We start from the raw sequence: 27,990 nt of genomic DNA, 5'->3' as shown, positions 1-27,990 counted from the left end.
ATACACAGTACACGCTGCAGGGGCTGAAACAGACAGAAGTAATCCGCAGTGTTAAAATCGGGTAAAGGATAATCTTCAGAAGGGATTGGATGGCAGAAAGAGAGAATGTGGGGGGCTTTTGGGGGTGGCTAATGTCTGGCCTCTTGATCTGAGTACTGGTTATAAGGTGTGTTCAGTTTGTAGAAAGTCATTGAACTGCACACTAATGATCTGTACACTTCTCTGTAATTATACGTCAATAAAACTATTGACTTAACAAACACTGAGCAGTGTATCCCCACTGGCCAGTGTGTATCCCTTGTCTGGGGACAGACAGGTCTGGTGTCGCTTGTGACCGGCAAGTAGCTTCACAGCGCTGAGCTTTTTTCCTTCTCTGTAAAAGGGAACCTAAAGCCTGTTCAGATTCAATGAGTTGAGGCACACAGGACTTAGGCACAGGCCCTGGCATGGGTGTGCAGGCCTCCCACGGGACCCAAGTCCCCGCACTGCTGCCTCATCTTCTCCAGCCCCCATGCCCGGGACGTTTCCACCTGATTGGCACTGATTTCCGCTGATTTGCGCTGAGGGTCTTGTGGGCTTTCGGGCTCCTCTCTGCCCACGGGGGTAAAAAGAAACAAAGGCCAGACTTTGCGAAGCTCGCAGCCTCCGGGCAGAATTCCTGAGGCTCACAGATTGTAACACTCCTCCGGCTCTTTCACGGACTTCCTTTATCGCTTTACCAAAGCTGTTGTTACAGTTTTGCTCGTTAGTGTCACTTCCCCTGATAGCTTTAAACACTCCCCAAGATCTACGCGCAATTACCTCCAGATTATACGACCCACTCATGTCCAACTGATGGGCTTCACGACTGATGTTTTACTAGGCGGTGGTAAATAACGTTTATTTTAGCAGCAGCTAGCCCCCTCAAGGTCCTGAACGCTTAACTTCCAAATTCCTTAGCGACTTACTCTATCCTTGGCACCATCATCCCGCCCCAAACTATAAAGTATGTACAGTCACTTCTCACGAACCCAAGTGCAGCTCTCCCTGCCCATGGGCCCATAAAGCATCTTTCACTGAAGACTTCTCAAGAATTCTTTCTCCATCTTTTGTTCCCGGTCCACATCACATCAACTCCCAGGGTGGATCCCAGTGCGGAGTCACTCTGGGCGCGGGGGGGAAATCTTCCAGCACAGCTCACACTGAGATGCCCTCAAGGAACCCCTCTGGGGAACCCCGCCCAAATCATCTCCAGTCCCGTCACTAAATGAGATCCAGGAGCTCTTGGCCAACAAGCTCTCCCAGATAGATTTGCGAGTTTCTTGATTGAAAACCCAACGAAGCAGCGCCGCCTACTGCCGAGAGAGCGCCAGCCCAGATGCCGCGCGAGATGGTGCCACCGCGCGCTACTGCGCACGCGCAACGCCCCAAACTGCGGTCCGAGAGCGCGCCGGGGATGCCTTGGGGGCGGAGCCAGGGACGAAATCTTCCCTTCCCTCCATCCTTTGCGACCTATCGGCCCGCTCTACCGAAGTCTTAAACTACGTTTCCCAGAATCCGCTGGGGCCCTAGTCTTCCGGCAGCGTCAGCGGAAGCGGTGACTAGATCTGGCTGGGCCGCACAGAGGCCGGCTTGGTCACTATGGAGGAGATAGGCATTTTAGTGGAGAAAGCTCAGGTCTGGTGGGGCCTGGCTCGTGGGGAGGGTGAGGCCTGAGTGGGGGTGCTGAGTGACTTCGAGAATTCCGGCCCGGGTCTGGGTGATTCAGGAGCCTTCGGTGTAGACCTCTGTGCCGTCCCGAGGCCTGGCTCCGTGACTGAAAGATGTTAGGAGGGCAGTAAGGCGCAGAGAGCGCGGCTACAGGAATGAGTGACATTAGAGGTTCTTTGGCACGGAATGATTTCGAGGACTAGCTAGGAGTGCTTGGTGACCCATGGCCTAGCGAGGCTGGGACTGTGTCGGGGTGCGAGTGATAAGATGGGATGCGGCCGTGGGCCGAAAGAGGTCCGAAGTTGGGCCTCGGAGCTACCTGATGTTCGGAGGCTAAGTAAATTCTGTGGTTTGGGGCCTTCCTAGGGAACTGGATGATAAAAGAATGCTTGAAAGCATGGTGACATTAACAGCCTGTACTGAGCTAGCCATGTGACCTTAGGAACCTGTTGAAGGGGATTGAGGGGCATTGGGCGCTGGTAAGGAGTGAATGTGACGTTTAGGCCCGAGTTGGGAGTCCGGTGACATTAGGGATATGTTACAAGTGGCACGTGTTAATAAAATAGGGTTTGGAGGCTAGCTGACATAGGAGCCCTCTTAGGGGCCAGGTGACATCAGGAACCTATTTTTGGGGCGGAGAGGATTGCAGGGTCTCTTTACAGGGACCTGAATGATGTCAGGAGCCTGTTAGGGGCTGAGTGGTTCATGGTGAAGTGGGGAAGATGCTCTATATTCTTTCTTGAGGGGACCTTCTTCGTCCAACCTGAATTTTCTCCTTTGTTCTAGGATGAAATCCCAGCACTGTCTGTGTCTCGGCCCCAGACTGGCCTTTCCTTCCTGGGGCCGGAGCCTGAGGACCTGGAGGACCTGTACAGCCGCTACAAGGTACGTTCGACCCCAAGCCGGACCCTGCCCACCCCACCCCCCAAACCACAACCTTCCACTACTGCCTGGTTTAGCAGGGCTTGGAGCCAACCCCCCACCTTTCCCCTCTCCGCTCACAGAAGCTGCAGCAGGAGCTGGAGTTCCTGGAGGTGCAGGAGGAGTACATCAAGGATGAGCAGAAGAACCTGAAGAAGGAATTCCTCCACGCCCAGGAGGAGGTGAAGCGAATCCAGAGCATCCCGCTGGTCATTGGGCAGTTTCTGGAGGCTGTGGATCAGAATACAGCCATTGTGGGCTCCACCACAGGTGCGTGGGGCCCCTCATTCACTCATCTGTTTGTTTGTTCCTGTCACCTGTTGTCTGCCGTGCACCAGGAAGTGTGCTGGGGTCTGAGAAAAGCAAATAGACAAGGCAAGACAGTGTAATGGTGCTTCTCAAACTCTGATGTAAAAGTAGACATCTATTTTACATTCTCTACGTGTATGTATGCATGTATTGTGTGTGTGTGTGTGTGTGTGTACAGTGACTTTTGAACAACACAGGTTTGAACGGGATGGGATCTCCTAAGCCACGGATTTTTGGGGTAAATACAATATAGTACTGTAAATGTATTTTAATGATTTGCTTAATATTTTTTTTGCTAGCTTATTTTCTTTTTAATGTTTTTATTTATTTCTAGGAGAGAGAGAGAGAGACAGTGTGAGCAGGGGAGGGTCAGAGAGAGAGGGAGTCACAGACTGAAACAGGCTTCAGGCTCTGAGCTGGCAGCCAGCACAGAGCCCGACGCGGGGCTCGAACCCAAGAACCGCGAGATCATGACCTAAGCGAAAGTCGGACGCTTAACCGACTAAGCCACCCAGGCGCCCCTTGCTAGCTTATTTTCTTACAAGAATATAGTATATAATGTGTAAAACATAACAAACACGTGTTAATTGACTGTTTATGGTATTGGTAAGGCTTCTGGTCCACACTGGGCTTTAGGTAACTTTTTGCGAAGTCAGAAGTTATACATGGATTTTTCAAATGCACGGGGAGTCAGTGCCCTTCACCCCTGCATGGTTCAAGAGTCAACTGTACACATATACGTATACATACTACACATATACTGAAAGTTTCACCAGATGATGTTTAGCCTTCCTGTGTGCAATATACTCTGATGTTTTCCATTCTGTTCTAACCTGCCTTTGTTTCAAACAGTGTTCTGGATGTGACCCTCTCAGTTGATTTCATGACCGTTACTGGGGTGGGACCTGCCATTTGAAACCGTGGGTGAAGTGGGAAGAGACTGGGCTCTGGAAGGACTTGGTATACAATAGCTGCAGTTATTAACATGGGCTCAGGCCCTGGCCTTAATGATGGTTGTTGTCTCTGTGTGTTACCCATCTTTCCCTGCTTCTGGCCTCTGCTCCTTTGGACCGAGCCATGTTCTTGTAAAGGTGGGGAGAGGTGGGTGACTGGGCCTGGAACTGGACTGATGGGCTGGAGGTGAGGTGGCAAAGGGAGGTGGGTACTGAGGATGAGGCTTGAGTCTTTGACCTGTAGGACTTGGGGGACCGTGGGGCTATTCCTGAGATGTCAGCATGGGCAAAGGAGTAGGTTTGGAGGGAGACCATGAGGGCAGTCGAGGATGTTGCAGGGAGGGGTCAGGAGGCCACTAGACAGACAGGTCTGAAGGTCAAGAGAGAGACTGACGCCGGACAGGGGTGCATCAGCACTGTAGAAAGAGAAGGTAGATGGGAGAGGGGAGCCCGAGGCTGGGCGAACAGGAAGAAGTCCGGCGCAGAGACCTAGATGGGTGTGGTGGGCTGAGTCAGGGAGGGTCTGAGGGGAGGAGAGGAGATTGGTTGGAGACGGTCAGGAGGCTGGATGGAAGATCGCAGTGACTGATGGGCAATGGAGAGAAGGGGAGAAAGGTCCAGGATGAGGCTTGGGACTCTGGCTGGTGACCGGGGACCGTGAGCCTTCCTGAAACAGATGCAGGAAGAGCAGCACAATCTGGGAGAAGACCCCGAGAACACACTGGGACCCAGTGAGTGACAGACACTCCAGGGTCACACAGGAGGAGGCATTCCGGGAGGCCGCTGGTCACCTCGGGCTGGAGCTTGAGAGAAAGTCGGGGCTACAGATGGTCAGGGAAGTTGTCGTCGTGAACATGGGGTGGATCAGAGGAGGCCAGAGGCCAGGAGCCCCGGTCAGGGTCTGAGTGAGAGATACGGTGGCCTGGACAGTACAGCCGTGAGGTTTGCCGGGGGTGGGGAGACAGTTTTGAGGTTCTGGCACTTCTCATTTTCCCTTCGTGCTTCCTGTCTCCCAAAGGCTCCAACTACTATGTGCGCATCCTGAGCACCATTGACCGCGAGCTGCTCAAGCCGAATGCCTCGGTGGCCCTGCACAAGCACAGCAACGCCCTGGTGGACGTGCTGCCCCCCGAGGCCGACAGCAGCATCATGATGCTCACTTCAGGTGGGGGAGGAAGCCCGGGGCTGGGAGGGCAGGGGGGCCTGAAGGGAATCTGGGGGCCAGGCTGGGAGCCCCGGCTCTGCTCTCTCACCAGACCAGAAGCCGGACGTGATGTATGCGGACATCGGGGGCATGGACATCCAGAAGCAGGAGGTGCGGGAGGCAGTGGAGCTCCCACTGACGCACTTCGAGCTCTACAAGCAGGTGCGGCGCTGGGAGGGGCAAGGAAGGGAGAGGCCCCACTGTGTCTTGAGCTGGTGACGGGACTCCCCCGCTCGGCCTCCCTCCCCTCTGCGTTTCAGATCGGCATCGACCCTCCCCGAGGCGTCCTCATGTACGGGCCGCCTGGCTGCGGGAAGACCATGTTGGCAAAGGCTGTGGCTCATCACACGACAGGTGAGCCCCTTGATGCTCCTCAGAGCCCTGACCTTCTGGGCTTTTCTGACCTTCCTCCCTGCTCTCTCATCTTCCCTGGGAAGTGGCGCAGCAATGTGATGAAGAATAGGGGCTGTGGGGTCAGAGCCCTCGTGTGCCTCTTTTTTTTTTTTTAAAGTTTTTTTTTTTTAATGTTTTGCTTATTTCTTAGGAGAGAGAGAGAGAGACAGCATGAGCAGGGGAGGGGCAGAGAGAGAGGGAGTCACAGACTGAAACAGGCTCCAGGCTCTGAGCTGGCAGTCAGCACAGAGCCCGACGCGGGGCTCGAACCCGCGAACCGCGAGATCATGACCTAAGCGAAAGTCGGACACTTAACCGACTAAGCCACCCAGGCGCCCCAACGTGTGCCTCTTTACTGGCTGTGCCGTCCTGGGTGGGGGGGGGTTACTTCCATGTCCACATACCTCAGTTTCCTCATCTGTAGAAGACTCGTGTCGCTGCGTTATTGTGAAGAATGAAATAATGCAGCGCTTTTCCTGCAGGGGGTTGTGACCCATGAGTAATCGTGAGTTCAAATTCATGGGTTGTAACCAGCATTTCAGAAAATGAAACCTCAGAGTCCATCCCACGTAGTAAGAGCTCTGATTCTGTGAAACTTGTTGCGGGTGCACACCTGCACACAGGAACACATACACACACACACACACAAACACACTTGTGGTGGTTTATACATGTATTTCTTTTCTTGTTTCGTGTTTATTTTTAAGAGACAGCGTGTGAGCAAGCAGGATAAGAGCAGGGGGCGGGGACAGAGGATCTGAGGCAGGCTGACAGCACAGAGCCTGATGCGGGGCTTGAACTCACGAACCGTGAGATCATGGCCTGAGCCAAAGTTGGACCCTTCAACCTACTGAGCCACCCAGATGCCCCCTGATGTATTTTTTTATTGTAGGTTCCAGACAAAAACATCCAAAAGTCGCTATATTACTGTTTGTAAAGCCTAAAGGCTTTAGGCTTTACAAGCCTAAGGGCTCGGCACATCTTACCATGTGTGAACCAGGGGCCTGTCTGTAGAAGGCCATAGTTAAACAGTGTTTTCTGAGCCAGGCTGACTGGGTTTGCAGTCTGGCTCCTCTAAGTTAATGTAACTGCTCAATAAGTTAGTCTCTCTGTGACTCCCCTCTCCTATTTGTCTGAGTTATTCAGAAGACTGAATCAATATAAAGCTTCTAGAACCATACCTGGCACATAGGGAGTGGACAGTAACTGATAGGCATTGTCGTGGTCACTCCTTTGTTTAGCAGTTCATTGGACTTCCGCTCTCCCAGCCCAGAGCACGGATGCAGCGTTGAATCAGACATGTCCCGTGTGGTGGAGAATCTCCCAGGATGGCTGAGGAAAAAGAAAAAGAAACACTTAGAGCTCAGTCATTCGGTTAATACTTACTGAGCGCCTGACACATGCCATGCTGCGTCCTAGGTGCAGGAGACCTGGCAGCGAGCGGAGCAAAGCCTCCTCTCTTCATGGAGGTGATGCCTTAGTTGAGGGAAGCACTTGAGCAGATACACAAGCGAACAGATTATATATCCATGGCGCTGAATGCGTGATGAGATTAAGCAGGACAAGGGGGGAGAGAGTAACGGGCGGCAACTTTCTGTGCCAGAACTGGGGCTTGGTCAGGGAAGACTTTCTACCAGGTGGCCTTTACCCAAAGACCCAGAAGACCTGAGGGAGCGAATCACAGGGATGTCTGGGGGAGGAACTATATCAGGCTGACGGACTATCTGGTGAGGCAGGAATAACGGAGGCCCCTGCAGCCCAATGAGTAGGCGAGGGGGCTCACGATGGGAGGTGAGGTGGAGTGGGAACAGTCTGCGGAGTAGCAAACGCCCCGGAGAAGCAGGGAAGGTGGTGGGATTGCCCTGGCAGGAAGGCACATAGGTCCATGCTGCCCAGGCCTCTTGGGTAGGGGTTCCCAGAAGGAGCGAGGTATAAGCGATCTGTGGGGCACACAGTTGGGAGAAGGCATCCAAGACACAGGGAGTGGCATGTGCAAAGGCCTGGGACAGGAAAGTACTTTTTAGTGTCATGAGTACACCGTGACTGAACTCCAGGAGAGCAAGGACCTTATATATTTGTGTTTTTCTACATTTCCAGTGCCTGCCTGGTAACTGAACTGTGGGAGTTGCTCAGCGAATGTTTGTTGGAGGGCTGGCTGAAGGAGGGCTGTGCTTGGCAGGTCTAGGAGGTGAGGCTGAGGAGATCAGAAAGGGTAAATATAGTCTTAGCACTAATCTGAGAGTTTGCACGTTGCACTGAGAGCAGGGTGGTTTTAGATAGGCAGGGTTTGAGAGAGATATGCACACTACATCTATAATTTAAAAACTTTTTTAATGTTTATTTCTGAGAGAAAGAGACACACAGAATCTAAAGCAGGCTCTGAGGTGTCAGCACAGAGCCCGATGTGGGGCTCGAACTCGTTGTAAACATGAGATCATGACCTGAGCCAAAGTCGGGTGCCCAACCAACTGAACCACCCAGGTGCCCCTACATCTATAATTGAAGATTTAGGTACCCGGGCCACCTGGGTGACTCAGTCCGTTAAGCATACAACTCTTGGGTTCAGCTCAGATCTTGAATCTGCAGTTCTTGAGTTTGAGCCCCATATTGAACTGGGGATTCTGTCTCCCTCTCCCTCTGCCCTTCCTCACTCATGTGCTTTCTCTCTCAAAAATAAATAAATAGGGGCACCCCAACTAGGTGGCTTAGTCGGTTGCATGTCCGACTTGAGCTCAGGTCATGATCTCACAGTTCGTGGGTTCAAGCCCTGCGTCAAGCGCTGTCCTGACAGCTCAGAGCTTGGAGCCTGCTTCAGATTCTGCGTCTCCCTTTCTCTCTGCCCCTTGCCCACTCACACTTTCTCTCTCAAAAATAAATAATAAACGTTAAAAAATAAGTAAACATTTAAAAAATAAGGGGGCAATAAGGAAGTTAGAGGAAATAGAACTTAATATATTTCATTTAAACAGTATACTCAGAATACTATTGTTTTAACATATAGCAGATACAAAATTTGAGGGGGTTTTTTTCTGTAAACTTTTTACTATAGTAAAATATATGTAACATAGAATTTATCATCTTAACTAATTAAAAATTTTTAACGTTTCTTTTTGAGATGGAGAAAGGGGGAGAGAGACAAGCGCATGAGTTGGGAAGGGGCAGAAAGGAGACACAACTCGAAGTGGGCTCTAGGCTCTGAGCTGTCAGCACAGAGCCCAACTCGGGGCTCGAAATCACAAACTGTGAGATCATGACCTGAGCCAAAGCCGGATGCTCAACCAACTGAGCCACCCAGGCGCCCCTTGATGGTCATTTCTTGAGACACTTTATACTTTGTTGTACTAAGTCTTTGGAAACCTAAGTATGTCACAGTTATAGCGTGTCTTCTTTTGGACCAGCCACATTTTGGTTCCCCAGCAGCCACACGTGGCCAGTGCGGCCAGTGGCCAGCATATTAGAGAAGCAGTGTGATCAGGACCACCATCTGCACGACTCCTGCTTTAGGACATAAAACCACCAGACCTGTGTCACGGACTGCGGGGCCCCCTCCCCTGTGGTGGCAGAAAGAGGGTCCTGAGAGTTGCTGCATGTGACACGAAGCCACGTGCAGTCATGAACAAATAAGTTAAACTTTAAGAAGTTAAAAAAGGAGAGGCCCAGAGCAATTCTGTCTTCGGCCATGTCGCCACTTGATTACATGCCCCTGGTCCCTAGTCCCTGCACGACACTCAGCAGCGGTCCTTTCCCATCCAAAACGGAACGCCGAGCTCTTAGAGAAGCAGTGCAATCAATGCCTTAGTGTACGGACGGCCTGTCTTTATGCTCTTCCTGCTTTTTCCAGCACTCTGCAGATCCAGATTTTTTTCTATCCTGGACTCTGTGAATGTGTCTTGCTCTCCCCCATGTGGTGTATTGAGCCACAGGTGCATTATTATTTTATTTTTTTTAGAATGTCCTGACTTTTAAATGTTGGGTCAGAAAACAACACATCTGTGGTAGGATTCATGATGGGCACTGCTGGGTTGCCCTGGGGTGCAAGCAGGTGGCTGGTCCTCCTGGCGGGTCTGGGACCCAGCTCCCAGGGCACGAGAGGGTGGCCTGGCTACTTGGAGTGAATGCTCACAGGAAGGGCTGTCTGCAGGGCATTCTCGGTGCCAGGAGAGCAGTTCGGGCCCCATGGGAGGCCCTTCCTCATCTAACCCTCGTCTTCTGCCATCAGCTGCATTTATCCGGGTCGTGGGCTCAGAGTTCGTACAGAAGTACCTGGGCGAGGGCCCCCGCATGGTCCGGGACGTGTTCCGCCTGGCCAAGGAGAATGCGCCTGCCATCATCTTCATAGATGAGATTGATGCCATTGCCACCAAGCGATTTGATGCCCAGACGGGGGGTGAGTGATACCTAATCGGGGTCTGGGGTCTCGGGCTGCCCTTTACGGGATGCCCTGGACTGACGGGGTGGCACACTCTACAGCCGACAGGGAGGTGCAGAGAATCCTGCTGGAGCTGCTGAATCAAATGGATGGATTTGACCAGAATGTTAACGTCAAGGTTCAGGGTTCAAGATGGGCAAGGGGAGGTGTGGTGTGGGAATCGGGGAAGGGTGGTGCCTGGCATGTGAGGGGGCAGGTATCCTGACAGGAAAGAGGGTGTAGAGGGGACAGAGGTCTGAGCTGGCCTGTCCCCCATGCCAGGTGATCATGGCTACAAACAGAGCAGACACTCTGGATCCTGCCCTGCTGCGGCCAGGACGCCTTGACCGCAAAATTGAATTTCCACTCCCGGACCGCCGCCAGAAGAGATTGATTTTCTCCACGATCACCAGCAAGATGAATCTCTCTGAGGAGGTTGACTTGGAAGACTGTATCCTGCTCTAGACGTGAGGGGATGGTCCCGGCTGGGTTGGGGACCGGATCTTCATCTCCACCACTGCCTTCTCTATGACCCAACTTGTGCACGTTGGGAGACCAAGGTCCAGGGAAGGGGGTGGTAACAGAGCTCATGGGTGACTTTGACTGCAGGCATTCACCCCCTTGTGCAGGGAATGGTTGCCTTAACTTCCTGCTGCAGATGTAGCCCGGCCGGATAAGATTTCAGGAGCCGATATCAACTCCATCTGTCAGGAGGTGAGTGAGGGTTTCTCTCTGGGTCCAGGCAGGGCGTGTGTAAACACCTTTCCTCTTTGAGGCTGTCCTGCTGCGGTCCTCGTGTACCTCAGTGCCTCCCCGGGGCTTGGGGCCTGGCCTCATCCTCCACCAGCACTAGCGTTGGGGAGTAGACTTCTAACTCCTCCTTCCCTCAACAGAGTGGAATGTTGGCCGTCCGGGAGAACCGCTACATTGTTCTGGCGAAGGACTTCGAGAAAGCATACAAGACAGTCATCAAGAAGGACGAGCAGGAGCATGAATTTTATAAGTGACCCCTCCCCCGCACCAAGGGGCCGGGGACTTCTCTCACCTCCCCGACCTCTGTCCCAAAACCTAGTGTTCTTTTTTTTCTTTACCCAGGATTGGTTTACTCAGTAAACATACAAGATTGCATCTGTTTCATTTCTTCCTAAAAGTTTAACTCTCAGAGAAAACTGGGCCTGGAATAGGATGTTCTGTCCCCCTGCTCTCCTACAGATGAGTGGGTGAGGTACATGGCCTAGGTTACAGTTTGAGAGAGAAGCAAAAAATTCAAACCAAATGACAGTAGAAATTTGGGGAAACAGGAGCGCCTGGGTGGCTTAGTCAGTTAAGCCTCCAACTTCAGCTCTGGTCATGATCTCAATTCGTGGGTTCAAGCCCTACACCTAGCTCTATGATGACAGCTGGAGCCTGCTTCAGATTCTGTGTCTCCCTCTCCCTCTCCCTCTGTCCCTCCCCCACTCACGCTCTGTGTCTCTCAAAAATAAACACTGAGGTGCCTGGGTGGCTCTGTCAGTTGAGCATCTGAGTTTGGCTCAGGTCATGATCTGACAGTTCATGGGTTCAAGCCCCACTTTTGGGTCTGTGCTGACAGCTTAGAGCCTGGAGCGTCCTTCAGATTTTGTGTCTCCCTTTCTCTCTGCCCTTCCCCTGCTCACGCTGTCTCTCTCTCTCAAAAATAAACATAGATTTTTAAAATTTTTAAATAAATAAACATTAAAAAAATTGGGGGACAGGGATAGAAATCAAACCTCAGACCACAGCCCTTGCCCACAAAATAGAGCCTCGGCATAGCTGCCCGCCTGCATTTCCCAGAGGAGGTAGAAGATCATTTGAGTCTTTGATGATTCCTACCTTCCTCACACTTGGAGTATCAAGAACGGGGAGACAGCCCTGCAGAGTCCCCAAGAGCAGGGATGAGGGCTGACGGGAGGAGGTGGGCTGGCTGGCTTTTGTGAGTCTCTCTGGCCCTTCTCCATATGGTCTTGTTGGAGCACAAATGTGTTTGGTTGGTCCAATTCCCAGTCTCTTGAGGTCTCTACTTTCAACACCTCTCGCTCTGCTTGGCATTTCCCCTTGACTCTCACGTGCTTGCCTGCCCCTCTTCTGGACTGGAACCTCCTATAGTCAGGGACTGTGGCTCGATCACAGTTCAAGTCCCAGGACCAGCACATGGTAAGTGTTCACTTAACATTTCTTGAACAAATCCATGAATGTCACTCTATTTTTGTAGGTGAGATAGGAAGAAGGTAGGAGGAAAAACGGTAGTCACAGGTCCTTGAAGAGATGGCAGGTGAGGGGGTGATTCCTCTGTAGATGAGCACAGCAGGTCGAGTGGAGAAGGTAACTTTTCCTCCTTCCTGGAACCTCCCTAAAACAAGAGGTGATAAGAGAGTGGGATGCACATTCACAAGGACACAGGAGGAGAGAGGACCTGGCGGCAACACGGTTTTGGGAAGAGGCGATGGCTGCTCGTTAACGCAGCGGACTTGAGGAAGTGGAGCCCAGAAACATGCCCACTTTAGAAATGCCAGGTGCTGGAGATGAGGGCTGGAGACGGGGACTACCTGGAAGGCTATATGGAAATCCGGATTCATACACCAAGTGCGCCAGGCCAGGGCGCTCCGTAAGGAATGAGCTGTTCTTCCAGGGCCCGTGACCCTCATCCACCCTGGCTGGAGGTTTATTCCAGGAAAGGCTGGACCGCGGGTCCCTGGACTGGCAGGCCCGGAGTGCGGGTGAGAGAGGGGCTGCCGTGCAGAAGACGGGCTTCAGGGAGAGCCCTGGGCAGGAAGCCGAAGGATTCCTGCTGAGGAGACCGGGCAGCAGGAGAGAAAAGAGAGGAGAATGGGTGGTTAAGACGCCATAAGTCCTCATCTTTCACACTCGGTAGCAGCTAATACCTAAAACTAATGATATTACAAAAGCATGTAATTTAGAAATACGGAAGTAAATTTCAAGAGGATGGGAAGTAGTTGGCTCTTGGAAGTAGACAGGGAAAACCCAAGTCCTTCATGACAACCACGAAGGCCTCTCCTCTTGCAAGATCGTCCCCTGAGTCCCCGTGACACACAGTGCCCTCAACAGGCCTGCAGTCTGGCGCTTTGTCTTATGTTGCTGCTGTTAAGAACTGTTTGCCCAACAGTCTATTCCCTGGCACTCTGGAGGGAGTGACCGAGGTTTCAGGGGTGATGCGGACTCAGTCCTTATTGTCTAAGACCTTGCAGTGTAGAAGGGAGGCCCAGTAGTTAATCCCAAAGTAATATTTTTTAACCTTTATTCATTTCTCGAGACAGAGGCAGAGCACAAGCAGGGAAGGGGCAGAGGGTGTTATGTCCATTTCTTTAAGCAGACATTAATCGGGTGAACAGCATATGCAGACTAAAAAATAAAATTTGGTCAAAGCAGACAAAGCAGTGTTTGATTCTCTCTACTTCTCCACTGAGTAACCAACGGAAATAACCCTTTGGATATAATCCTTGTAAAATGTTTTACAATCTCAAATATTAGTAAATGAAATTCATATGAAATTTAAAATTGGAGTATTACTTAGTTCATCACTGAATATTACTCTACTCATGTACTTTTTTTTCTAATGACAAAATCTTTATCAATGTAAATCTAAATCCATTGATTTCCTTGGGAAAATCCCTGCCTCTTTATGACACAGATTTCCATGCGAAGTCTTCCAAGCACATTCCTGCTCCCAAAAGTCTTAAAGAGCAGATGACCATGTCATTTCTCACTTACACCAAACCACTTCTGATATTACTTTACTGTTTAAAAAAATTTTTAGGGGCGCCTGGGTGGCTTAGTCGGTTAAGCGTCCGACTTTCGCTCAGGTCATGATCTCGCGGTTCGTGGGTTCGAGCCCCGCGTCGGGCTCTGTGCTGACTGCCAGCTCAGAGCCTGGAGCCTGTTTCAGAGTCTGTGTCTCCCTCTCTCTCTGACCCTCCCCTGCTCACGCTGTCGGTCTCTCTCTCTCTCCTAGAAATAAAAAAAATTTTTTTAACTTATTTAAAAATTTTTTTTAAATATTTATTTATTTTTGAGAGACAAAGCATGAGCAGGGGAGGAGCAGAGAAAGAGAGACACAGGATCGGAAACAGGCTCCAGGCTCTGCACTGTCAGCCCAGAGACCCATACGGGGCTCGAACCCACCAACCGTTAGATCATGACCTGAGCGGAAGTTGGACGCTCACCGACTGAGCCACCCAGGTGCCCCTTATTTTACTTTTTAAAGCGAGGTTTTGGAGATTAAGGGTATGATTCTATCTAAACATAATTCTCAGTAAAACAAAGCTTTAACTAGACCGCAGAATGGGCATTTCTGTTACAAAAAGTGCATGCTGAAGAATGACATGAAAGATGAGGGGAGGGACTCATCTGCATGGCCCATCGCCTAGGATGAGCCACTGGGCATTTCAGGAAAAGCAAGCAAACGTTTCGACGTGCTAAAACCAAAAGCGCATTTATGAACAAAGCGGAAACAAACTCGGCGCTAGACTTTCTGATGTACGACAACGCTTCCTCCTTTTGGAGAATGGCAGGACTGGGGAAGAAGGAAATCATGAGACGCCAGGCCTTCTGTAGAGCCACGCACCTGAGAAAATCCCCTGCAGGGCCACATCGGCCCTGCCGTCACACGCACAACCAGTTGTGAGAGGGAGGCTGCAGGTATGGGAACGCTGTGGTTCGGAAAAATGCAGCTGCGTCCACAGCGCCTCCAAGTAGGGGCTCGCCCATCATTTCCTGCAGGGAGTCCGTCCCAGGGACCCTTCTGGCTCTAAAAGTCCCACCGCAAGCCCAGGCCTGTGCTTTCCTGCCCGGAGCCTTCATCCCAGGGCCCAGGGTTTGTCCTCTGGGGGAAACGTGCCCACGGGGCTCTGTGCAGACACTCGGGGCTGCGAAGGGGAGCGCGGGGCAAGCAGCGGGGATATGGGTCAGTGACACAAACCACAGGGCCGGCGTCGCCGCACGCGCACACACACACACGCACGCACACAGACTGTCACAATCGGTCGCACAGGCCCCTCCTCCGGTTCTCACGCGCGCACGCGTCTGAGGCTCTGGACTCCACGCGCCCTGGCTTTGGGCGACAGGTTTACCCCCACGAGTCCGCCCCCGCCTCACCTGGCACCGACTCTTTCCCTTACTGCGACTAATTCGCAGCGGGCGCTGAACGACCGACGGCGCGCCATGCCAGGCCCTGGGAGCCTCCACTACCACCGCCCCAGGGGCGTCGGGGACACGCGGCCCGGCCGCCAGTGCGCCCGACTCTGCGCAGGCGCAGGCACAGGCACAGGCGCAGGCGCAAGCGCAAGCGCAGAACACGCGACTGCATCCACGGTCTCGCGACCCGGAGGCCTACCCAGCAGTGCTCCATTTTGGGTCTGTCTGAGGTCGGGGAGCCTCTCGGCTCTCCGAAGCCCTTCGTACCCCCTCCCCACCCCCCCACCCCCCCAGAGGCCGTGGGCGCGACCCTGCGGCCCAGAGGGTTTGAGTGGGAACGAGCTCCATCGGGCGGAATTTCGGTTGTCTCTTCCCGTGAGATAGTCCTGGCGGGATTATCTGAGTGTATTTTATTTTTTATTTATCTTTTAATGTTTGTTTATTTTTGAGAGAGAGGGACGGAGGATGCAAAGTTTCCGTAATGACAGCAGCAAACCCCATGCGGGGCTAGAACTCATGAACTTTGAGATAATGACCTGAGCTAAAATCAAGAGTTAATTGCTTAACCGACCGAGCCACTGAGGCGCCCCAAAAGATTAATGCATTAAAAAAAATTATTAGTGGGGCGCCTGGGTGGCTTAGTCGGTTAACCGTCCGACTTTCCCTTAGGTCATGATCACGCGGTTCGTGGGTTCGAGCCCCGCGTTGGGCTCTGTGCTGACTGCCAGCTCAGAGCCTGGAGCCTGTTTCAGTCTGTGACTCCCTCTCTCTCTGACCCTCCCCTGCTCACGCTGTCTCTCTCTCTCTCTCTCTCTCTCTCTCTCCTAGAAATAAATAAAACATTAAAAAAATTATTAGCATAAAAGCTAGCATAGTAATAGTACCTGACATTAAGCTTTTGACCACTGAGGCATCCATTTCAAAAGACAGCCATCCTAAACAGAAATATCGCCAGCTGTTTGGTACAAGTGCTAGCAATACAACTAGAGAAGGAATTGGACCATCTTCATTCATGAAGCTCCTAGTTCCAGAAAGCCCTGGGGAACCTAGATAATTGACCATTTTGGTAACCTTGCTTCTCCCTTCCAGTACCTTAACTCCCACCAAGGCTTTAAATTGGCCAATAAGGAGTAAACCTGTGAAACCCACGACACCCGACAGTCAGTTCCTAATAAAGGTAGAGCCCTAGGTCTGCACTCTCCCTATACAGGAAACGTCACTGTGTGGCCCTCGGGTATGCCATATATGTATCCTCCAGGATCTGTGAGTAATAACACCTGTTCTTCAACAAAGTTCTCTGATGGTCGTTGCTGAAGTATATCCTGCAATCAGAAGAACCGCAAGGGTTGGCCCAGCCACATTGGCCCCAGTAGGGAAAATGTCTGTGAGGGCTTGCTACAAGGAAGATGGGCTTGGGCAAGTGCCTCAGGCATTCTTAGCCACAGCATCGCTATCCATAGGCTGGGAATAACAGGACATCTAGTACTACTGTAACTTTGGCTTGTTACTCCAGATCTTTTCTACATTAAGACACTTTCCACCTTCAAAGATTATTAGCTTATACTTTGGGGCACACAGTGTATAAAGACATAAGTATGTGACATCCACAACCCAAAGAGGCAGATCCAGAGCTGTAAATGTGCAGTTTTTGTATGTTATTGAAATTAAGCTGATATAGATTCAAATTAGGTTGTTAAATATAATCTTCATGGTAACTACAAAGACAATAATACACAAAAGAAAATAAGAATTTAAACATTTCACTACCAAAAAAATCAACTAAATACAAAAGACAGTAATATAGGAAGTGAGGGGGGAATTTTATAAAGCATATAATAAGCAGATAGCACAATGATAGAAATCCCTCCTTATCAGTAATTACTTTAAGTGTAAATGGGTTAAACTCTTCCGATCAAAAGACAGTAATTGGCAGAATGGATAAAAAACATATCCAACTACATGAACTCAAAATTCACAAACAGGTTGAAAGTATGGGAAAATAATATTCCATGCAAAAAGTACTAAAACAGATTGTGACTATACTAATAACAGACAAAATAGACTTTAAATTAAAAGACTCGGGAGACAAAGCAATCCTGACACAGAAGAACAAAGCTAGAGACATAACATTTCCTGATTTCAAACTATATTAGAAAGCTATAGTAATCAAAACAGTAAGGCATCAGCATAAAACCAGACCCATAGATCAATGGGACAGAATTGAGAGCCCAGAAATAAATCCATACATTCACGGTCAATTAATATATGATAAGAAAGCCAAGAATACTCAATAAAGAAAAGGCAGGCTCTTCAATAAATGCCGCTGGGGAAATTGGATATTCACATGCCAAAGAATGAAAGTAGACCCTTATGCCACTCACAATTAACTCAAGATGGATTAAAGAATTAAATGTAACACCTGAAACTATAAAGCTCCAAGAGGAAAACATACACAAAAAGCTCTGACAATGATTTTTTTGTATATGACATATAAAGTGCAAGTAACAAAATAAAAAATAAATTAAGGGGGATTACACCAAACTAAAAAGCTTCTGCACTGAAAAATAAATGAGATTTTTAAAAAATGAAAAGGCAACCTATGGAGGGAGAAAATATTTACAAGCCACATATGGAACTCATACACTCCAACAACAACAACAACAACAACAACAACAACAAACCCAATAATCCAACTTAAAAATGGTCAAAGAACTTGAAGACATTTTCCCAAAGATGTTCAAATGGTCAACAAGATACATGAAAAGGTGCTCAATATTGCTAATCATCAGGGAAATGCAAATCAAAACCACAATGAGATATTACTTCAAACATATTAGAATGACTATAATCAAAAGGCAAGAGATAACAAGAGCTGGTAAGAATGTGGAAGAAAGAGAATCCTCCTACACAACTGGTGGGGAGGTAAACTGGTACACCTAATCTAACAAACAGTAAGGTCCTTTTTTTTTTTTAATGTTCATTTTACTTTTGAAAGAGAGAGAGAGACCGAGTACAAGCAGGGAAGGAACAGAGAAAGAAGGTGACACAGAATCCAAAATAGGCTCCAGGCTCTGAGCTGTCAGCACAGAACCCAACGTGGGGCTCGAACCCATGAACTGTGAGATCATGACCTGAGCCAAAGTCGGACACTTAACTGACTGAGCCACCCAGGCATCCCAAGGAGGTTCTTTAAAAAATTAAAAGTAGAACTACCATACTTCTGGGTATGCATCAAAACATAAATAAATAAATAAAATCATTATCTTGGAGAGGTATCAGCACTCTCATGTGCATTATAGCATATACAATAGCCAAGAAATGGAAATAATCTAAGCATCCATCATTGGATGAAAGGAGAAAGAAAATGTGGCATTTTATATTGGAATATTATATATCGTATGGAATATTATTCAGCCATAAAAAATAAAGGAATTCTGCTATTTTTAACACATACAAACTTCAAGGGCATTATGTTAACTGAAGTAGGTCAAATAAAGATAAATACTGTATGATCTCACTCACATGTAGAATTCAAAAAAAACCCCAGAACTCATAGCTACAGAGAACAGATTGTGGCTTGCCAGTCACAGGGGTGGGGGTTGAGGGATGGGTCAAGGTGGTGAAAGGGTACAAATTTCCACTTACAAGATAAACACGTTCTAGGGCTATAATGTATAGCATTGTGACTAGTTAACAATATTGAATTGTATACTTCAAATTTGCTATGGGAGAAGATCTTAAAAGTTTTCATCATACAAAAAAGGTAACTATTGTGAGGTGATAGGTGTGTTAGTTTATTACAGTAATCATTTAGCAATATATACATATATGGAATCACTATGTTTTACACCTTAACCTACTGTTATATGTCAATTATAACCCAAGGCTGGAAAAAAATTAAAAGTAAGAAATGAAATCTGCTTCCCAACTGTCCATCCTCATTTTTAGTGTTTCTTCCTTATATTGGCTTAAGGTGTATTCTCTTTTGTTTTATAGCTTCTTGATTTGCAGGCTCAATTTTTCTCCCCCTGAAGTTTAACAATTTCTTATGTGGCAGACGCAATAAAAGTGCTGGGGAATAAACAGCAAAATAAGGTTCTGGCCCAAACGATCTTGTATACGCTGAAGGGAATTAATTTTGTACAGAGTATAGCTTCAGGCACATTCTACAAGTTCAATCACGTTTGCGTTTTAATGCAATTCGTTCCAGAACAGTCTATTTTCGTTTTTTATTTTCTATTTGATTCAGGATTTATATATATATTTTTTTAATTTTTTTTTTTCTAGCAGAGAGAGAGACAGCGCGAGCAGGGGAGGGTCAGAGAGAGAGGGAGTCACAGACTCCGAAACAGGCTCCAGGCTCCGAGCTGGCAGTCAGCACAGAGCCCGACGCGGGGCTCGAACTCACAAACCGCGAGATCATGACCTGAGCGAAAGTCGGACGCCCAACCGACTAAGCCACCCGGGCGCCCCTGATTCAGGATTTAAAGAAAAGAGTATAAATTTCCAAAGTGGTGACAGTCTCTCCACAGATCTTTACAATGGCGATCTGGTACCATCTTACCCAAACGATCAAACTAGGTTTTACTAGCAAAGTAATGACCTGTTGCAATATGACATACAGACATAACCTACCAAGTATTCTCCCCTTAAAACATTTCATCTGAACCTCATGTAGCCTCTAGACCCAATTTCCTTTGTACAGAAAACACAAACAACAAAACAAAGCTAAATGACATTATAAACAGAAAATCTAAACACATGGCAATTTTCCTGGAGTTCTCATAAAGTCAACATTATAAAAAAAAATTTTTTTTTAATGTTTTTAAAGAAGAAATGTTCTAAACCAGTGGCTCTCTGTAATGCGTTCCAAAATCCACTGGAGATGGGGCGCCTGGGTGGCTCAGTCGGTTAAGCGTCAGACTTCAGCTCAGGTCATGATCTCACGGTTTGTGGGTTCGAGCCCCGCGTCGGGCTCTGCGCTGACAGCCAGCTCAGAGTCTGGAGCCTGTCTTCATATTCTGTGACTCCCTCTCTCTCTGACCCTCCCCTGCTCATGCTGTCTCTCTTTCTCTCAAAAATAAATAAAACCTTTTTTAAATTTTTTAGCTCTCCACTGGAGAGCTAGTCAAGACAGGCTCAGTGGGCCTGGACCTCTGTATTTTTACTAGGATTCACAGGTGATTCTGGCACTCAAGAAAATTTGAGTTACTGTCCTAGACTAAAAAAGACTAAAGAGAACTAATAACTAAATATAATACAGAATCTGGAATTCATTCTATTTATTTATTTATTTTTAATGTTTTATTTATTTCTAGGAGAGAGAGAGACAGCATGAGCAGGGGAGGGTTAGAGAGAGAGGAAGACACAGACTGAAACAGGCTCCAGGCTCTGAGCTGTCAGTCAGCACAGAGCCCGACGCGGGGCTCAAACCCACGAACCGCGAGATCATGACCTAAGCGAAAGTAGGACGCTTAACCGGCTAAGCCACTCAGGCGCCCCTGGAATGCATTCTATTTAGAAGATGAACCCGTATAAAAAGGCGTTTAGAGGCCAATGAAGATAGATAGTATGGAATTATGGATAACTTCCTTAAGGATAATTATGGTACTAGGGCCATATACGAGATTGTTTATGTTTGGGAGATACATATTGATGTAATAAGGGTCAAAGTATATGATGTCTAAAGCATATTCTCAATGGTAAAACAAAATATACAGAAAAATAAATATGTCAAATTGTTAACAACTCTGAATCTAGAAGTGGTATATGGATGCTTATTCTTCCAATTTTTTCACATGTGTAGCAATTTTCATGATAAAGAGTTGGGTAATGGAAGCATATAGCTTTTATTTTGCTATTCTTTCACTAATATTTATCTTAACTTCTGTACAGAGAATAGAAATTATACCTTTCCTGCCTGTCGATATTTTTATAGACAAGTCACTTCAAAAACCTCTCCCTGTTTCTCAACATCTCACACGTGAAATCCATAGGGCTCCTTTCCAAAATGAACTTTCTGAGGTAACGTAAGGGATGAGCTCTTAATGAAAATCCTCGTATGTTCTTCACCTCCCATGAAATTTTATACGGAGGCCATTTAAAGTAAAATAACGAATGGGCGAGGTTTTTCTAAATGATTCACAATAATACACTTTTCCTGTCATCAGTAACAGTAATGCTAATGGAACAACATAAAAGCTACCCTTTATGAGCACTAGCATGGGCCGAATACTTTTTCAAGGATTTTCTGTGTACTGGAACACATTTGTTCCTATAATTGCACTAGTGCTACCACTGCCATTTATAAATGATGCAAAAAGAGGCTAGGCACCTAGTCTAACATCACACAGGTAGTGAAATGGCAATAAAACACATTCCTCAAGTAGACGTTAGCTTATATTTGTTCCGACGATAGTTTCTCTCCAGTTGGAGTTTGAAGGCTTTTCTAAGTACATGAAATTAACATATGTAGTAAAATACCTTTCTTGATTGGTAAACTATGAGCATGAAGGCCACCCTGTATTTCCTACATTCAAAGAGTTTCACATCAGAATGTCTTCTCAACTCTAAAGTGTTTGCTGTGACTGTCAATCTTTCCACATGACTTATATTCAAGGAGTTCCTCACCAGTAGGAATACTATACTGTTGAGCAAACCTCAGTCCATGATTTAAGCTCTTTCCACATTCTTTTGTATTCATAGAATTTCTTCCCACTAGGAACTCTCTGATGATGAGTAAGCTGTTCATATCCAGCGAAGGTTTTCCCACATTCCTTATATTCATGGGACTTCAGATGATCATGAATTTTCAGATGTCGAGTCAGCTGACCATTCACAGTAAAGCCTTTCCCACATTCTTTACACTCATAGGGTTTCAGACCTGTATGAATTCTTTGATGAGCAATAAACACTGACCTGAGTCTAAAGGCCTTCCCACCTTCCTTACATTCATAAGGTTTTTCACCAGTATGAATCCTCTCATGTTGAATAAGGCTTGAACTACAGCCAAAGCTCTTTCCACATTCTTTACATTCATAGGGCTTCATACCTGTATGAATTCTTTGATGGGCAGTAAAGACTGAACTAAGTCTAAAAGTTTTCCCACATTCCTCACATTCATAGGGCTTCTCACCAGTATGAATTTTAACATGTTAAATAAGGTTTGAGCTACGACTGAAGGCCTTCCCACATTCCTTACACTGATATGGTTTCTCACCAGTATGAATTCTCTGATGTGCTCTAAGTTCACTACCACAAATAAAGCATTTCCCACATTCCTTACAATCATAGGGGTTCTCGCCAGTATGCATTCTGGAATGTCCAAGAAATTGATAATGATGTTGAAAGACCTTCCCACATTCCTTACATCCAAAGGGTTTCTCACCAGTGTGAATTATCTGATGTACTCTAAGGTCTATACCATGACTAAAGCTCTTTCCGCATTCCTTGCATTCATAGGGTTTCACACCTGTATGAATTCGTTGATGTTCAACAACTTGGTACTGATGTCTAAAAGCTATCCCACATTCCTTACATTCAAACGGTTTCTCACCAGTATGCGTTTTCTGATGTCGTGAAAGTTGTAGGTGGAGTCTAAAAGCCTTTCCACACTCCTTACATCCATAGGGTTTCTCACCAGTGTGAATACTCTGATGTTGAACAAGATTTGAGCCACGATTGAAGGCCTTGCCGCGCTCCTTACATGTAAATGGCTTCTCACCGGTATGAATGTTCTGATGTCGAGTGAGCTGTATCCTAAGAGTAAAGGCCTTCCCACATTCTTTACATTCAAAGGGTTTCTCCCCAGTATGCACTCTATGATGTTCAATGAGTCGGTAATGATACCTAACGGCCTTCCCGCACTCCTTACACTCAAAGAGTTTCTCACTAGAATGAATTTTCTGATGCTGAATAAGGTTTGAACCACGATTAAAGCCTTTCCCACGGACTCTTTACATTCATAGGGTCTCACACCAGCATGAATACTCTGACGTTGAACAAGGTTTGAGACACGATTAAAGGACTTCCCGCATTCCTTACACTCAAACGGCTTCTCACCTGTGTGAATGTTCTCGTGGCGATGAAGCTGGGTGAGAAGACTAAAGGCTTTGCCACATTTTCCACATTCAAAGGGCTTCTCACCAGTATGAAATTTCTGATGTCGAGTTAAGGTGTATATGGAATCTAAAGGCCTTCCCACATTCCTTACATTCGAAAGGCTTCTTTCCAGTATGAACACTCCGATGTTGAATGAGGTTTGAACCACAACAAAACGATTTCCCACATTCCTTACATTCATAAGGTTTCACACCTGTATGAATTCGCTGATGTTCAATAAGTTGGTACTGATATTGGAAGGCTGACCCACATTCTTTACATCCAAACAGTTTCTCACCAGTGTGCGTTTTCTGATGTCGAGAAAGCTGGAGGTAGAGTCTAAAAAAGCCTTTCCACACTCCTTACATCCATAGGGTTTCTCACCAGTGTGAATACTCTGATGTTGAACAAGATTCGAGCCACGACTGAAGGCCTTGCCGCACTTCTTACACATAAATGGTTTCTCACCAGTGTGAGTGTTCTGATGTCGAGTGAGCTCTACTGGAAGACAAAAGGCCTTCCCACATTCTTCACATTCAAAGGGTTTCTCACTAGAGGGGCGCCTGGGTGGCTTAGTCGGTTAAGCGTCCGACTTTCGCTTAGGTCATGATCTCGCGGTTCGTGGGTTCAGGCCCCGCGTCGGGCTCTGTGCTGACAGCCTGGAGCCTGTTTCAGTCTGTGACTCCCTCTCTCTCTGACCCTCCCCTGCTCACGCTGTCTCTCTCTCTCTCTCCTAGAAATAAATAAAACGTTTAAAAAAAAAAAACAAAAAAACAAAGGGTTTCTCACTAGAATGAATTTTCTGATGCTGAACAAGATTTGAACCACGATTAAAGCCTTTCCCACACTCTTTACATTCATAGGGTTTTGCCCCTGTATGAATACTCTGATGCTGAACCAGGTTTGAGCTACGGTTAAAGGACTTCCCGCATTCCTTACACTCAAACAGTTTCTCACCTGTGTGAATGTTCTCATGGCGATGGAGCTGGATGAGAAGACTAAAAGCTTTCCCACACTGCTTACATTTAAAGGGTTTCTCACCAGTGTGAAATTTCTGATGACGAGTAAGCTGGATAAGAAGTCTAAAGGCCTTCCCACATTCCTTACATTTGTAGGGCTTCTCTCCCGTATGAATACTCTGATGCTGAATAAGATTTGAACCCCAACTAAAGTACTTCCCACACTCCTTACATTCATGTGGCTTATCTGTATTGTGAATAAGAGAAGTATAATGGGTGTAAGCATTTTTTCATAGCTTATTATCTTTTGACTGATATACCCCTCTTGATGTCCCTGTCGTCGCCGAGATCTATTTCTGCATTTTGAGTCATTTCTAAAATTGGAGGCTTTCAAGCCAAGAGTTTTACTTATTTGCATTATACTCTGTTGAGGTAAATTTATTTCATAGATATCATTTTCTGGAGATAACTTCTTAGCTCCATAATTTGACTCCAAATCTGAAAGAAAAGGAGAAAGCAAACACATTTTATTTTCCTGTACATACACATGTACAAAATGCATTAAAGAATACATAACTCTAGGTGCACCTGGGTGGCTTAGTTGGTTAAGCACCTGACTTCGGCTCAGGTCATGATCTCACGCTCATGAGTTCAAGCCCCACATCGGGCTCTGTGCCGACAGCTCAGAGCCTGGAGCCTGCTTCAGATTCTGTGTCTCCATCTCTCTCTGCCCCTCCCCTGCTTGCTCTCCAAATACAACACCAAAGAAAGCCATCAAACCATAAAGGAAGAGAGCAAGAGAAGGAAGGAAGAGAGAACTACAAAAACAACCATAAAACAAGTAGCAAACTGGCAGTAAGTACATACCTGTCAATAATCACTGCAAATGTGAACGGACTAAATGCTCCAATCAAAAGACTACGAGGGGCGCCTGGGTGGCTAGGTCGGTTAAGCGTCCAACTTTTGCTTAGGTCATGATCTCGCAGTTCGTGGGTTCGAGCCCCGCGTCGGGCTCTGTGCTGACTGCCAGCTCAGAGCCTGGAGCCTGTTTCAGAGTCTGTGGCTCCCTCTCTCTCTGACCCTCCCCTGCTCACGCTGTCTCTCTCTCTCTCTCCTAGAAGTAAATAAAAAACATCAAAAAAAAGAAAAAGAAAAAAAGACCTACAATAACTGAATGGATAAAAAAGCAAGACCCATCTATATGCTGCCTAGAAGAAACTCATATCAGATATAAAGATACACAAAGATTATTATAGAAAACATAAAGTGAAACTCACATCAGATATAAAGATACACAAAGATTATTATAGAAAATAATCTACCATGCAAAAAGAAAATGTGGAAGCAATACTTATATTGGACAAAATAGACTTTAACATAAAGACTGTAACAAGAGACCAAGAATGACACTACATAATGATAAAGGGAACAATCCAACAACAGTATGTAGTAATTGTAAATATTTATCCACCCACCATGGAAACACCTAAATACATTAAGCCACTCTTAACAGACACAGAGGAAGAAACTGGCATTAATATAGTAATAGTGGGCGGGGTGCCTGGGTGGCTAAGCTGGTTGAGCATCTAACTCTTGATTTCAGCTTAGGTCATGATCCCAGGATTGTCAGATTGAGCGCCACAGCAGGCTCTGCACTGAGTGTGGAGCCTACTTAAAATTCTCTCTCTCTCCTTCTGTCCCTCTCCCCCATTCATGCTCTCTCTCTCTAAAAAATAATTTAAAAAATTAGTAAGGGACTTTAACACCTCACTTACATCAATGGATAGATCATCCAGACAGAAATTCAATAAGGAAACAATGGCTTTGAATAACAAAGAATAGATAGAATTCCAAACATTCTATCCCAAAACAGCAGAACACAAATTCTTTTCAAGTGCCCATGCAACATTCTCAAGAACAGATCACATGTTAGGCAACAAAACAAATAAAAATCATATCATATCATGTATCTTTTCTGAGTATGAAACTAGAAGTCAAGTGCAAGAAAAAATCTGGAAAGAACACAAACACATGGAGGCAAAATAACACTCTACTGAACGATGAATGGGTCAACCAAGAAATCAAAGACAAAATCAAAAAATACACGGAGTCAAATGAGAATGAAAACACAACAGTCCAAAATCTTTGGGATGCAGGGGCGCCTGGGTGGCTTAGTCGGTTGAGCGTCCGACTTTCGCTTGGGTCATGATCTCGCGGTTCGTGGGTTCGAGCCCCGCATCCGGCTTTGTGCTGACTGCCAGCTCAGAGTCTGGAGCCTGTTTCAGTCTGTGACTCCCTCTCTCTCTGACCCTCCCCTGCTCACGCTGTCTCTCTCTCTCTCTCCTAGAAATAAATAAAACTTCAAAAAAAAAAAAATTCAAAATCTTTGGGATGCAGCAAAAGCTGTTCTAAGAGGGAAGACTATAGCAATACAGGCCTACTTCAAGATATAAGAAAAATCTCAAATAAACAACCTAACTTTAAACCTAAACGAGCCAGAGGGGCGCCTGGGTGGCTTAGTNATAATGATCAGAACAGAAATAAATGAAATAGAGGCTAAAAAAAAAATATAGAACAGATCAATGAATCGAGGAGCTGGTTCTTCAAAAGAGTAAACAGAACTGATAAATCTTTAGTCCGACTCATCAAGAAAAAAAGAGTGGGCTCAAATCAATAAAGTCAGAAGCGAAGGATGTTTATATCAGAAATATAGAGGTTTATAAGAGAATATGATGAAAAATTATAGGTCAACAAACTGGAAAACCTAGAAGAAATTAATTCCTAGAAACATATTTGTAAATAACATATTTGATCAGTGGTTAATATCTAAAATATAGAAAGAACTTATACAACTCAACACCAAAAAGACAAGTAATACAATTAAAAAATGGACGGAAGACCTGAGTAGACACTGTTCCCAAGACATACAGGTGGCCGACAGACACATGAAAAGATGCTTAACATTACTAATCATCAGGAAAATGTAAATCGAACCACAGTGAGATATTACTTCACACCTGTTATAAAGGCCAAAATCAAAAACCCAAGAAATAACAAGTGTTGGCAAGGATGTGAACAAAAAAGAACCCTTGTGCACAAATTGGTGTAGCTACTGTGGAAAACAATATGGAGGTTCCTCAAGAAATTAAAGATAGAATTACCATATGGTCTAGTAATTCCACTATTGGGTATTTACCTAAAGAATTTGAAAACACTAATTTGAAAAGATATACGCACCCCTATGTTTACTGCAATGCTATTCACAATAGCCAAGATCTGGAAGCAGCCCAAGTGTCCATCCACAGATGAATGGATAGAGAAGATATGGTATATAGATACACGGAAATATTACTCCACTCTAAGAAAGAGTGAGGTCCTGTCATTTGCCACAACATGGATGGACCTGGAGGGTACAGTGCTAATTGAAATAAGTCCACTAGAGAAAGACAAACATCGTATGATTTTACTCATATTTGGTAAAAGGTGAAAGATTTATGCAATCTGAAGAGATACCAGAGTATTACTCATATTTGGAATTCAAGAAACAAAACAAAGAATATATGAGACAAAGCAAAAAAAGCAAAAAAAGACTTCCCTTTTTTTTTTAAGTTTATTCATTTATTTTGAGAGAGAGTGGTAGAATCAATCCAAAGCAGGCTCTGCACTGTCAACGCTAAGCCCGACATGGGGCTTGATCTCAGAAACCGTGAGATCATGACCTGAGCCAAAATCAAGAGTCGGATGCTTAACTGACTGAGCCACCCAGGCGCCCCCACCAAAACCAGACTCTTAAATGCAAAGAACAAACTGGTGGTTGCCGGAGGTGGATGAAGGGATGGGTAAAACTGATAGAGGGAACTAAGAGTTGTATGGCTGTTTTATTGT

At 46.5% G+C, this 27,990-nt stretch overlaps 2 protein-coding genes across 2 annotated transcripts; one reads left to right on the top strand and one right to left on the bottom strand.

The window, feature by feature from the left end:
* Nucleotides 1-1,549: 1,549 nt before the first annotated feature.
* Nucleotides 1,550-11,005, top strand: PSMC4 (proteasome 26S subunit, ATPase 4). Its single transcript, XM_077773853.1, has 11 exons — nucleotides 1,550-1,656; nucleotides 2,476-2,574; nucleotides 2,694-2,880; nucleotides 4,891-5,037; nucleotides 5,129-5,238; nucleotides 5,337-5,430; nucleotides 9,689-9,856; nucleotides 9,940-10,016; nucleotides 10,160-10,328; nucleotides 10,536-10,591; nucleotides 10,771-11,005. The coding sequence occupies exons 1-11, from the start codon at nucleotides 1,621-1,623 to the stop codon at nucleotides 10,882-10,884; spliced, it is 1,257 nt and encodes a 418-aa protein (XP_077629979.1). The 5' UTR covers nucleotides 1,550-1,620; the 3' UTR covers nucleotides 10,885-11,005.
* A 3,704-nt stretch (nucleotides 11,006-14,709) lies between these two features.
* Nucleotides 14,710-24,343, bottom strand: LOC144239552 (uncharacterized). The gene is given in 7 exon segments (XM_077773623.1): nucleotides 14,710-14,778; nucleotides 15,008-15,153; nucleotides 21,987-22,876; nucleotides 23,216-23,408; nucleotides 23,489-23,609; nucleotides 23,922-24,200; nucleotides 24,338-24,343. Coding segments are annotated over 7 exon segments (1,704 nt in total).
* Nucleotides 24,344-27,990: the final 3,647 nt, after the last annotated feature.

The sequence above is a fragment of the Crocuta crocuta genome, unplaced genomic scaffold (assembly GCF_008692635.1).
Source record: "Crocuta crocuta isolate KB4526 unplaced genomic scaffold, BGI_CrCroc_1.0 scaffold267, whole genome shotgun sequence".
NCBI classification, from domain to species: Eukaryota; Metazoa; Chordata; class Mammalia; order Carnivora; family Hyaenidae; genus Crocuta; species Crocuta crocuta.
Note: the sequence above shows the minus strand (reverse complement) of the source record. Positions and strands in the feature narration are given on the sequence as shown.

Coding starts and splice junctions, on each gene's coding strand:
- PSMC4 (XM_077773853.1), top strand. CDS start 1,621: ATGGAGGAGATAGGCATTTTAGTGGAGAAAGCTCAG. Junction 5,038..5,128: donor CATCATGATGCTCACTTCAG/GTGGGGGAGGAA, acceptor CTCTCTCACCAG/ACCAGAAGCCGGACGTGATG. Junction 9,857..9,939: donor ATTTGATGCCCAGACGGGGG/GTGAGTGATACC, acceptor CACACTCTACAG/CCGACAGGGAGGTGCAGAGA.